The sequence below is a fragment of the Ranitomeya imitator genome, chromosome 3, assembly GCF_032444005.1.
Source record: "Ranitomeya imitator isolate aRanImi1 chromosome 3, aRanImi1.pri, whole genome shotgun sequence".
Taxonomy (NCBI): domain Eukaryota; kingdom Metazoa; phylum Chordata; class Amphibia; order Anura; family Dendrobatidae; genus Ranitomeya; species Ranitomeya imitator.
The window spans coordinates 750,107,965-750,122,039 of NC_091284.1; the positions used below are offsets into that span (position 1 = coordinate 750,107,965).

Below are 14,075 nucleotides of genomic sequence, written 5' to 3' on the forward strand. Positions count from 1 at the left end.
TCCCTCACAGCTACAAAAAATAAACCTAAAAACTGATACTACCTAGATGCGGAGGTTGGCACCCTAAAAGAAATAACGAGAATGGCGCCCCCGCTCGTACGACGACTATCCCTGGTCTCCTGCCTACTCCCTATAAGGGATAGGTAGAGAAACAGAAGGCCAGATGGCTGGGAATAACTTGAGAATATATGTGATACCAAGAATACAGCAACTCAGGCCCTCCCCTCAAATGTGATGTGAGACCAAAGGATAGAAATACAAACTATAGCATCACTATATATAATATCAGGTAGAAGCTATAAGACATACAAAAATAAACAAATCAGTACCATTGTTGGTTAATATAAGATACCAAACCAACACAACTAAGGACTAACTAATGATGAACAAAACATACACACCACAAAGATATATAACACAGCACAACCGCATGCATCTTGAAAAACAATAAATAAATACATTCAGCAGTGTGGACAATGCAATGAATACAGCCCTATCTTTGTAACCTGCCATGTCGTCATCTTGTCTCTCCTGATGAACCCAGATTAGTGGGGGAAACGCGTCGAGAGGTTGTCTGGAGGTGTTAATCGCCCGGTCATCATGGTTTAGCTGCGGCATCTGGATTCATTATCAGCTGTGGATGATTTAATGCAATTGATAAGTATATCATTATCATTTTGACCATACAATGTATTCATTGCATTGTCCACACTGCTGAATGTATTTATTTATTGTTTTTCAAGATGCATGCGGTTGTGCTGTGTTATATATCTTTGTGGTGTGTATGTTTTGTTCATCATTAGTTAGTCCTTAGTTGTGTTGGTTTGGTATCTTATATTAACCAACAATGGTACTGATTTGTTTATTTTTGTATGTCTTATAGCTTCTACCTGATATTATATATAGTGATGCTATAGTTTGTATTTCTATCCTTTGGTCTCACATCACATTTGAGGGGAGGGCCTGAGTTGCTGTATTCTTGGTATCACATATATTCTCAAGTTATTCCCAGCCATCTGGCCTTCTGTTTCTCTACCTATCCCTTATAGGGAGTAGGCAGGAGACCAGGGATAGTCGTCGTACGAGCGGGGGCGCCATTCTCGTTATTTCTTTTAGGGTGCCAACCTCCGCATCTAGGTAGTATCAGTTTTTAGGTTTATTTTTTGTAGCTGTGAGGGATATTCACACTTATATCATAACACCCTTATAGTTGCTATTTGGTAGTTTAAATCACGTGTATATTTGCATCCTTTGGTATATAAGGCATTCCATTAGTATGTACCAGGGTTTATTGTAGGGGATTATATTCCTCTTCCTTTTAGGACTGACGGATTATATAGGGGTTTTTTGAAGTTTTTACTTTTTTGTCTCGTATTATTGTTATCTAATAAAGTATCTAACTTTTTAAGGGGGGTCTTTTTCTACTGTAATCTTTATATTATTGCCAAGAAGATGCAAAACAATGAAAATAATAAAATCATTATTTACCAAAAAAATAGAGTAAGTCAAAACCACATTGCAAATAAACATTCATTACAAATAAAGAAGCAGGGCGCGTCCGAGGGTGAGTATATACCTAATAAGAATATAATCACCCTCGGACGCGCCCTGCTTCTTTCCGACAGCCTTCCTTCCTAAGAATCAGCCCTTCCGTGGTGTAGAGAGAGGGTGTGTTACACTCCAAGGTGTTCCCCAGGTTGCCTTGCCATTGCTTCGGTCTTCCGACTCTCGTTTAGTAGTTGTAGAAAACTACACTGCATTAGGCCTACAAAATGGGTATGGGGTGGAGAGAGATGGTGTGTTCCACTCCAAGGTGTTCCCCAGGTTGCCTTGCCATTGCTTCGGTCTTCCGACTCTCGTTTAGTAGTTGTAGAAAACTACACTGCATTAGGCCTACAAAATGGGTATGGGGTGGAGAGAGATGGTGTGTTCCACTCCAAGGTGTTCTCCAGGTTGCCTTTCCTGAGCTTCGATCTTCATGCTCTCGTTTAGTAGTTGTCGGAAAGTAGGCTGCATTAGGCCTACAAAATGGGTATTGGGTGGAGAGAGATGGTGTGTTACACTCCAAGGTGTTCCCCAGGTTGCCTTGCCATTGCTTCGGTCTTCCGACTCTCGTTTAGTAGTTGTAGAAAACTACACAGCTTTAGGCCTACAAAATGGGTATGGGGTGGAGAGAGATGGTGTGTTACACTCCAAGGTGTTCTCCAGGTTTCCTCGCCATTGCTTCGATCTTCCGACTCTCGTTTAGTAGTTGTAGAAAACTACACAGCATTAGGCCTACAAAATGGGTATCGGGTGGAGAGAGATGGTGTGTTACACTCCAAGGTGTTCCCCAGGTTGCCTTGCCATTGCTTCGGTCTTCCGACTCTCGTTTAGTAGTTGTAGAAAACTACACAGCATTAGGCCTACAAAATGGGTATGGGGTGGAGAGAGATGGTGTGTTCCACTCCAAGGTGTTCTCCAGGTTGCCTTTCCTGAGCTTCTATCTTCAGGCTCTCGTTAAATTGTGGTTAAATGGAACAACTGCATTTGGCGTACTAGTTGGTTTGGGGCCTACTAACAGTGTCTGCCGCTCCTTGCTGTTCTCCTGGTTTCCTGTCCTGAAATTCCGTTTTCAGGCGCTCGTTAAGTAGTTGTTAATGTTAGACTGCATTTGGCCTACTAGTTGGGTTGGGGCCTACTATCGGTGTCTGCCACTCCTTGCTGTTCTCCTCCACTGAACAAAGCTGTGCCGCCTGTTTACTACGGTTGCCAATTTTGAACTGCATTTCAACTACTTACTGATTTGGGCCTACTCTCTGTGTCAGCCTCTCATTCCAGTTGTCCTCCACTGCAATGCCCCCTGGTTATTCCTGTGTTACCAATTTTGAACTGCATTTAGCCCACTTTATTATTTGGGCCTATATCTGTGTTTCCTCCTCATCCTGGCCATTGCCCAGCCAGTGATAGATGAGTCTGCTGGTACATTGACCCATAACGCAACATTCCCCGTGCACGCTACACAACAACATTGTGACCCTGCTGAAAGTCAGGTTGCTCTTCCCGCATACCATACCACCTTACACGGGGACAATGAGGAAGGTGCAGATGAAAGTGCAGGTTCCTTCATCAGGTGGGGGGAGGAATACTAGTTGGCGACGTCACTGGCACAGGGCCTCTCATAGTACGCAAAAGTGTTGCTGCCGGTGGGAGGCGCCCCCGCCGTGCAAACACACCGCTGTACTTTGAGGGGCCCTGTGCCAGTGCCAATGCCAACGAGTGGGCCCCCCCTGCTTGCTCAGGATCACAGCACTTGAAAAGTTGAAATACTTACCTCTCCCTGCTCCAGTGCCGTGACGTGGTCCAGATTTCCTGGGCCCACTAATTACTTGAACCAGCCCTACCCACCACAACTTTAGCCAAATGACCCCCAATTTCAAATGCCTTCCAATTATTATAAGGTAAATTACGCTTGACAAGCTTCATTAAGAAGAATGGATGGTTTTGACATTAAAATGGGCACTCTAGGTGTTTTCCTGGCCCCCACTCACTGCCGACTATGCTGCCCCATTGACTTGCATTGGGTTTCGTGTTTCGGTCGATCCCGACTTTACGTCATAATCGGCCGATTTCACTTCACCCGACTTTTGAGATAGTCGGGTTTCGCGAAACCCGGCTCGACTCTAAAAAGGTCAAGGTCGCTCAACTCTAGTTTTGAGCACTTTGAGGGGTGCAGTTTTTAAAATGGTGTCACTTTTGGGTATTTTCTGTCACATAGGCCCTTCAAAGTCACTTTAAATGTGATGTGGTCCCTAAAAAATAGTTTTTTGTATAACTTGTTGGAAAAATAAGAAATTGCTGATAAAATATTAACACATCTAAATTCCTAACAAGAAAATGATGTTTCAGAAATGACGCTCATAAAAAGTAGATGTGGTAAATGTTATTCATGAACTATTTTGTGTGGTAAAACTTTCTGGCTTAAGGGCATAAAATTAAAAGTTTGAAAATTGCGAAATTTTCACAAAATTATGATGTTTTTACAAATAAACTCAAAAAACATACATTTATTATTACCATAAAGTACAATGTGTCATGAAACAATAATCTCTGAATTACTGGGGTACGTTGATGCAACCAGAGTTAGTACCTCATAAAATGACACTGGTCAGAGTTGTAAAATTTGTCCTGGTCCGGAAGCTGAAAATAAGCTTGAGGGTGAAGGGGTGAATCAAGTTTGTTGTCATGAGATCATGCTATCATAAATATATATATATATATATATATATATATATATATATATATATATATATATATATATATATATATATATATATATATGTATATATATATATATATATGTATTTGATCCCATGCTGATTTTCTAAGTTTGCCCACTGACAAAGACATGAACAGTCTATAATTTTAACCCCTTAAGCCCATATGACGTACTATCCCGTCCAGGTGACCTGGGACTTAATTCCCATGGACGGGATAGTACGTCATATGCGATCGGCCGCGCTCACGGGGGGAGCGCGGCCGATCGCGGCCGGGTGTCAGCTGCCTATCGCAGCTGACATCCGGCACTATGTGCCAGGAGCGGTCACGGACCGCTCCCGGCACATTAACCCCCGGCACACCGCGATCAAAGATGATCGCGGTGTGCCGGCGGTGCAGGGAAGCATCGCGCAGGGAGGGGGCTCCCTGCGGGCTTCCCTGAGACGATCGGTACACGGTGATGTGCTCACCGTGTACCGAGCGTCTTCTCCCTGCAGTCCCCGGATCCAAAATGGCCGCCGGGCTGCATCCGGGTCCTGCAGGGAGCACTTCCGGGTCAGGATCAGGCTGCAGCTGCAGCTCTAATCCTGCCCGGCTGTATGTCAGATCACCGATCTAACAGAGTGCTGTGCACACTGTCAGATCGGTGATCTGTGATGTCCCCCCCTGGGACAAAGTGAAAAAGTAAAAAAAAAAATTTCCACACTTGTAAAAAAAAATAAAAAAAAAATTCCTAAATAAAGCAGAAAAAAAAAAATATTATTCCCATAAATACATTTCTTTACATAAAAAAAAAACAAAAAAAACAATAAAAGTACACATATTTAGTATCGCCGCGTCCGTAACGACCCGACCTATAAAACTGGCCCACTAGTTAACCCCTTCAGTGAACACCGTAAGAAAAAAAAAAAAAAACGAGCCAAAAAACAACGCTTTATTATCATAACGCTGAACAAAAAGTGGAATAACACGCGATCAAAAAGACGGATATAAATAACCATGGTACCTCTGAAAACGTCATCTTGTCCCGCAAAAAACGAGTCGCCATATAGCATCATAACCAAAAAAATAAAAAAGTTATAGTCCTGAGAATAAAGCGATGCCAAAATAATTATTTTTTCTATAAAATAGCTTTTATCGTATAAAAGCGCCAAAACTTAAAAAAATGATATAAATGAGGTATCGCTGTAATCGTACTGACCCGAAGAATAAAACTGCTTCATCAATTTTACCAAACGCGGAACGGTATAAACGCCTCCCCCAAAAGAAATTCATGAATAGCTGGTTTTTGGTCATTCTGCCTCACAAAAAATCGGAATAAAAAGCGATCAAAAACTGTCACATGTCCGAAAATGTAACCGATAAAAACGTCAACTCATCCCGCAAAAAACAAGACCTCACATGACTCTGTGGACCAAAATATGGAAAAATTATAGGTCTCAAAATGTGGAGACGCAAAAACTTTTTTGCTATAAAAAGCGTCTTTTAGTGTGTGACGGCTGCCAATCATAAAAATCCGATATAAAAAACTCGCTATAAAAGTAAATCAAACCCCCCTTCATCACCCCCTTAGTTAGGCTAGGTTCACATTGCGTTAATGGGTTAACGCTAACGGACAGCGTTGCACGGCGAAAATGTCACAATTAACGCCGTGCAACGGGTCCGTTAGCACAACCATTGACAGCAATGTGATTTTCGGGTGTAGCGCATCGCTAGAGCGTGCCATTTTCGGCTCGCGCTAGCAAGGTGCCGTTCTTTTGTGGCGCGCCTCAGACGCTGCTTGCAGCGTCCGCGGCGCGCCCGAGGTCCGATCCCCGATCTTCCAGAGCGGGGACGTTAACGCGACCACTAAACACGACACCTAAAAAGACATTGCGTTAGCGCAATCCGCTAGTGCTAAACGGATTTCCCTAATGCAATGTGAACCTAGCCTTAGGGAAAAATAATAAAATTAAAAAAAATGTATTTATTTCCATTTTCCCATTAGGGTTAGGGTTAGGGCTAGGGTTAGGGCTAGGGTTAGGGTTAGGGTTTGTATTACATTTACGGTTGGGATTAGGGTTGGGATTAGAATTAGGGGTGTGTCAGGGTTAGGTGTGTGGTTAGGGTTACAGTTGGGATTAGGGTTAGGGGTGCGTTTGGATTAGGGTTTCAGTTATAATTGGGGGTTTCCACTGTTTAGACACATCAGGGGCTCTCCAAACGCGACATGGCGTCCGATCTCAATTCCAGCCAATTCTGCATTGAAAAAGTAAAACAGTGCTCCTTCACTTCCGAGCTCTCCCGTGCGCCCAAACAGGGGTTTACCCCAACATATGGGGTATCATCGTACTCGAGACAAATTGGACAACAACTTTTTGGGTCCAAGTTCTCTTGTTATCCTTGGGAAAATAAAAATTTGGGGGGCTAAAAATCATTTTTGTGGGAAAAAAAAGGATTTTTTATTTTCACGGCTCTGCGTTGTAAACTGTAGTGAAACACTTGGGGGTTCAAAGTTTTCACAACACATCTAGATAAGTTCCATGGGAGGTCTAGTTTCAATATGGGGTCACTTGTGGGTGGTTTCTACTGTTTGGGTACATCAGGGGCTCTGCAAATGCAACGTGACGCCTGCAGACCAATCCATCTAAGTCTGCATTCCAAATGGCGCTCCTTCCCTTCCGAGCTCTGCCATGCGCCCAAACAGTGGTTCCCCCCCACATACGGGGTATCAGCGTACTCAGGACAAATTGAACAACAACTTTTGGGGTCCAATTTATTCTGTTACCCTTGTAAAAATACAAAGCTGGGGGCTAAAAAATCATTTTTGTGAAAAAAAAAAAGAATTTTTATTTTCACGGCTCTGCGTTATAAACTGTAGTGAAACACTTAGGGGTTCAAAGTTCTCACAACACATCTAGATAAGTTCCTTGGGAGGTCTAGTTTCTAATATGGGGTCACTTGTGGGGGGTTTGTACTGTTTGGGTACATCAGGGGCTCTGCAAATGCAACGTGACTCCTGCAGACCAATCCATCTAAGTCTGCATTCCAAATGGCGCTCCTTCCCTTCCGAGCTCTGCCATGCGCCCAAACAGTGGTTCCCCCCCACATATGGGGTATCAGCGTACTCAGGACAAATTGGACAACAACTTTTGGGGTCCAATTTATTATGTTACCCTTGTGAAAATACAAAACTGGGGGCTAAAAAATAATTTTTGCGAAAAAAAAAAAAAAATTATTTTAACGGCTCTGCGTTATAAACTGTAGTGAAACATTTGGGGGTTCAAAGCTCTCAAAACACATCTAGATAAGTTCCTTATGGGGTCTAGTTTCCAAAATGGTGTCACTTGTGGGGGGTTTTAATGTTTAGGCACATCAGGGGCTCTCCAAACCAACATGGCGTCCCAACTTAATTCCAGTCAATTTTGCATTGAAAAGTCAAATGGCGCTCCTTCCCTTCCGAGCTCTGCTATGCACCCAAAAAGTGGTTTACCCCCACATATGGGGTATCGTCGCACTCAGGACAAATTGCACAACAACTTTTGTGGTCTAATTTCTTCTCTTACCCTTGGGAAAATAAAAAATTGGGGGCGAAAAGATCATTTTTGTGAAAAATTAAGATTTTTTATTTTTACGGCTCTGCATTATAAACTTCTGTGAAGCACTTGTTGGGTCAAAGTGCTCACCACACATCTAGATAAGTTCCTTAAGGGGTCTACTTTTCAAAATGGTGTCACTTGTGAGGGGTTCCAATGTTTAGGCACATCAGGGGCTCTCCAAACGCAACATGGCGTCCCATCTCAATTCCAGTCAATTTTGCATTGAAAAGTCAAATGGCGCTCCTTCCCTTCCGAGCTCTGCCATACGCCCAAACAATGGTTTACACCCATATATGGGGTATCAGCGTACTCAGGACAAATTGGCCAACAATTTTTGAGGTCCAATTTCTTCTCTTACTCTTGGGAAAATAAAAAATTGGGGGCGAAAAGATCATTTTTGTGAAAAAATATGATTTTTTATTTTTACGGCTCTGCATTATAAACTTCTGTGAAGCAATTGGTGGGTCAAAGTGGTCACCACACATCTAGATAAGTTCCTTAGGGTGTCTACTTTCCAAAATGGTGTCACTTGTGGGGGGGTTTCAATGTTTAGGCACATCAGTGGCTCTCCAAACGCAACATGGTGTCCCATCTCAATTCCTGTCAATTTTGCATTTAAAAGTCAAATGGCGCTCCTTCCCTTCCGAGCTCTGCCATGCGCCCAAACAGTGGTTTACTCCCACATATGGGCTATCAGCGTACTCAGTACAGATTGTACAACAATGTTTGGCATCCATTTTATCCTGTTACCCTTGGTAAAATAAAACAAATTGGAGCTGAAATAAATTTTGTGTGAAAAAAAGTTAAATATTCATTCTTATTTAAACATTCCAAAAATTCCTGTGAAACCCCTGAAGGGTTAATAAACTTCTTGAATGTGGTTTTGAGCACCTTGAGGGGTGCAGTTTTTAGAATGGTCTCACACTTGGGTATTTTCTATCATATAGACCCCTCAAAATGACATCAAATGAGATGTGGTCCCTAAAAAAAAATGGTGTTGTAAAAATGAGAAATTGCTGGTCAACTTTTAACCCTTATAACTCCCTAACAAAAAAAAATTTTGGTTCCAAAATTGTGCTGATGTAAAGTAGACATGTGGGAAATGTTACTTATTAAGTATTTTGCGTGAGATATCTCTGTGATTTAAGGGCATAAAAATTTAAAGTTGGAAAATTGCGAAACTTTCTAAATTTTCGCCAAATTTCCGTTTTTTTCACAAATAAACGCAAGTTATATCGAATAAATGTTACTACTAAAATGAAGTACAATATGTCACGAGAAAACAATGTCAGAATCGCCAAGATCCGTTGAAGCGTTCCAGAGTTATAACCTCATAAAGGGACAGTGGTCAGAATTGTAAAAATTGGCCCGGTCATTAACGTGCAAACCACCCTCGGGGCTTAAGGGGTTAATGGTAGGTTAATTTTTTACATTGAGAGATAGAATATCAAAAATAAAATTCAGAACATCACATTATCACATTGTATAAATTATATCAATTTATATACATTTTGCATTGAGAAATAAGTATTTGATCCCTCTGGCAAAAAAGACATAACGCTTGTTGGCAAAACCCTTGTTGGCAATCACAGCAGTCAGATGTTTTTTGTAGCTAATGATGAGGTTTGCGCACATGTCAGGAGGAATTTTGGTCCACTCCTCTTTGCAGATCATGTGCCACTTGGCAACTCGGAGCTTCAACTCCCTCCATAAGTTTTCAATGGGACTAAGGTCTGGAGACTAGCTAGGCCACTCCATGACTGTTATGATCCGGTGACCTTGGAGCAGCATGAAAACTTTCACTGGAGTAGGTGGTAACTATACTGACCGCAAATCCTGATCTTAATATCGCAACTAGAAGTAGCCGTGGGGTGTACCTAACAAACCCTAGACACCTCGTCACAGCCGGAGGACTAGATACCCCTATAGATGGAAATAGGAATACTATCTTGCCTCAGAGCAGAACCCCAAAGGATAGGTAGCCCCCCACAAATATCGGCTGTGAGTAGGAGAGGAAACACAAACACAGGCAGAAAACAGGATTTAGCACAAGAGGCCACTCTAGCTAAAATAGGAAAGGATAGAACAGAGACCTGTGCGGTCAGTATTAACCCCTTCATGACCGGGGGATTTTTCGTTTTTCCGTGTTCGTTTTTCGCTCCCCTCCTTCCCAGAGCCATAACGTTTTTATTTTTCCGTCAATTTGGCCATGTGAGGGCTTATTTTTTGCGGGACGAGTTGTACTTTTGAACAACACCATTGGTTTTAGCATGTCGTGTACTAGAAAACGGGAAAAAAATTCCAAGTGCGGTGAAATTGCAAAAAAAAGTGCAATCCCACATTGGTTTTTTGTTTGGCTTTTTGCTAGGTTCACTAAATGCTAAAAATGACCGGCCATTGTGATTCTCCAGGTCATTACGAGTTCATAGACACCAAACATGACTAGGTTATTTTTTTTATCTAAGTGGTGAAAAAAAATTCCAAACTTTGCTAAAAAAAAAAAAAAAAAAATTGCTCCATTTTCCGATACTCGTAGCGTCTCCATTTTTCGTGATCTGGGGACGGTTGAGGGCTTATTTTTTGCGTGCCGAGATGACGTTTTTAATGATAGCATTTCGGTGCAGATACGTTCTTTTGATCGCCCGTTATTGCATTTTAATGCAATGTCGCGGCGACCAAAAAAGCGTAATTCTGGCGTTTCAAATTTTTTTCCCGCTACGCTGTTTAGTGATCAGGTTAATACTTTATTTTATTTGATAGATCGGGCGACTCTGAGCGCGGCGATACCAAATATGCGTAGATTTGATATTTTTTTTATTGATTTATTTTGATTGGGGCGAAAGGGGGGTGATTTAAACTTTTATGTTTTTTTTATTTTTTTCACATTTTTTTTAACTTTTTTTTTAACTTTTGCCATGCTTCAATAGCCTCCATGGGAGGCTAGAAGCAGGCACAGCACGATCGGCTCTGCTACATAGCAGCGATCTGCTGATCGCTGCTATGTAGCAGAATTGCACGTGTGCTGTGAGCGCCGACCACAGGGTGGCGCTCACAGCGACGGGCAATCAGTAACCATAGAGGTCTCAAGGACCTCTATGGTTACCATTCACAAGCATCGCCGACCCCCGATCATGTGACGGGGGTCGGCGATGACGTCATTTCCGGCCGCCCGGCCGGAAGCGGTAGTTAAATGCCGCTGTCTGCGTTTGACAGCGGCATTTAACTAGTTAATAGGTGCGGGCAGATCGCGATTCTGCCCGCGCCTATTACGGGCACATGTCAGCTGTTCAAAACAGCTGACATGTCCCGGCTTTGGTGCGGGCTCACCGCGGAGCCCTGCATCAAAGCAGGGGAGCCGGCATCGGACGGTATAGTACGTCCGATGCCGGTAAGGGGTTAAAACCCTTCCAAAAATATCCACAGCAGATTATACAAAAAATTCCTCCATCTAACTAAAGACGTGGAACGTATATCTGCAACTCCAGAGACTACTACACTCAGAGCAGGAATACAATCAAAAAACAAGCACACAGCTTGTGTGCCATAGAAAAAGAAACAGACACTTATCATTGCTGAATTGGCAGCTAAGCAGGAGAAGCCAGACAAAGATCCAACACTTCCCAAGAAACATTGACAACTGGAAAGGACTAATGAGTCCTGCAAACCTAAATACCCCAGTCAGATTTGCAATCAGCAGATACACCTGTCCAGGACTGCAGGCCAGGGACAACTGCATTACCACCTACAGCCACCGGAGGGAGCCCAAAAGAAGAATTCACAACACATGACCTTATTCTGCTTCTTTTTGAGCCACTCCTTTGTTGCCTTGGCTGTATGTTTTGGGTCATGGTCTTGCTGGAAGACCCAGCCACCACCCATTTTTAATGTACTGGCGGAGGGAAGGAGGTTGTCACTCAGGATTGTACAGTACATGGCTCCATCCATTCTCCCATTGATGCAGTGAAGTAGTCCTGTGCCCTTAAAAGAGAAACACCCTCAAAACATAATGTTTCCACCTCCATGCTTAACAGTGGGGACGGTGTTCTTTGGGTCATAAACAGCATTTCTCTTCCTCCTAAATTTTTGTTTCATCTGACCACAGCACCTTCTTCCAATCACTCACAGAATCATCCAGATGTTCATTGGCAAACTTCAGATGGGCCTGCACATGTACCTTCTTGAGCAGGGGGACCTTGCAGGCACTGCAGGATTTTAAACCTTTACAGCGTAAAGTGTTACCAATGGTTTTCTTGGTGACTGTGAACTCTGCTGCTTTGGGATTACTAACAAGTTCCCCATGTAAATTTAGGCTGATCTCTTACCTTCCTCATGATCAAGGATACCCCGCGAGGTGAGATCTTGCATGGTGCCCCAGATCAATGTCGATAGACAGCCATTTTGCATTTCTTCCATTTTCTTGCTATTGCAGCAACACTTGTCTCCTTCTCACCCAGCGTCTTACTTTTGGTTTTGTAGCCCATTCCAGCATTATGCAGGTCTATGGTCTTGTCCCTGACAACCTTGGAATGCTCTTTGGTCTTGCCCATGTTGTAGAGGTTAGAGACTGACTGATTAATTGAGTCTGTGGACAGGAGTATTTTATAAAGGGGACTACGTAAGACAGCTGTCTTTAATGCAGGTAACGAGTCGATTAGGAGCGTATAACTGGTCTGTAGGAGCCAGAACTCTTAATGGTTGGTAGAGGATCAAATATTTATTTCTCACTGTAAAATGCAAATACATTTATATAATTTATACAATGTGATGTTCTGGATTTTATTTTTAATATTCTATCTCTCAATGTTAAAATTAACCTACCCTTAAAATTATTGACTGTTCAGGTCTTTGTCAGTGGGTAAACTTAGAAAATCAGCAAGGGATCAAATACTTATTTCCTCCACTGTATATATATATTCTATTTTTTAAAACTTGTAAATATTATATTTTAATATTTCATGTTCTACAAAAAAGTAAGTTTTTTATATTCTATCCATTGTAAAAAAAATCTTGAAATATTTATTTTAGATTTGCTACTAGAGTAATCGCAATAGGGTTATAAAGTGGATAAGTAATTAAAGCTCTACAGTACTGCTGGAGGGCTATATAAGGTAGGGTAGTATGTTTGCATGTTTTCTGTCACGCTCTTTACTTTGGAAACAGGGGCATGTTCTGCTGCACTGTCTATACATACAATTAAGAAAATAACTGTTTTTCTGCAATATGGTTTCCCCTCAAAGAATTTAAAGGGGTGTTCCCATCTCCAAGATCCTATGCCAATGTGTAGCAGGTGTAATAATAATAAAATTAATGAATGTCCAATTAACAATATGGTATAGTTCTTCTGATTTGCTACGTTGCTTACCCCAGGTGCAGGGCATTGCAGTAGCTTAGGTATCCATGATTACGACCACTAATAACTGTCACTGTATGAATGGTCTTTACTATGGACATCTAAGCTACTGCAATGCCCTGCACATGGGGTAAGCAACATAGCTAACCCAAAGAACAATACTACAATTCTAATTGGAGATATTTACAAATATTATTATTAATACACCTACTACATATTGGGATAGGATCCTGGAGATGGGATTGCCCATTTAATAAAATGAGACATTTTTTTTTTAAATAACAACTTATAAGCTTCATCACTGTTACAAATAAATATCCAACCTAAAACATAATACATGAAAAAATCCCCTTAATGTCGTTGTCCTATATTGGTAGTTTTAAAGAATTGCTGTGCTTTTTCAGTCTGTAACCTCTCTGTCTTCGTTTTTTTCATTGCAGATCGTTACAGTAAATTGCGCAAGAGTTATCCATGGAAACCAGATTGCCACCAACGGTGTGGTTCATGTGATTGATCGTGTTGTGACAGCTGTGGGAAACACCATTGAGGACTTTGTTGATTCTGAAGATGATTTGTCGTCTCTTAGGGTAGGTTTCCTAAAGTAAATATAGGAAGCCCGATGCTCAAGGATCCCTGGGGCTACATCATTCGCTTAGAATATTTTGTAATGTCAAGTTTGTAGACCTTTACATGAGTGTTTAGTTAGGTTGTACCTGGTTCACCTTAAATTCGTCAGCTCTTCTTGGAACATTAAAGTGTTTAAAATTCACCTTCTTAAGGAAAGAAGTGTAAAGTAAATATATAGAGAAAGAAAGCATGAACTTGTAGGTCTTGTAAGTAAAATGGTTGACACTTATACAGGTTTCATTCCCGTTATTCCAATTTTGGTG

General features: G+C 41.8%; 1 protein-coding gene across 6 annotated transcripts in view; it reads left to right on the forward strand.

Moving 5' to 3' along the window:
• The window catches only part of POSTN (periostin), a 97,857-nt gene that overhangs the window by 42,910 nt on the left and 40,872 nt on the right, over positions 1-14,075 (forward strand). For all 6 annotated transcript variants that reach the window (XM_069758942.1, XM_069758937.1, XM_069758941.1 and 3 more), the window contains exon 6: positions 13,626-13,772. In XM_069758942.1, coding sequence (XP_069615043.1) covers positions 13,626-13,772 — 147 coding nt within the window. The remainder of the gene's footprint in view (positions 1-13,625; positions 13,773-14,075) is intronic.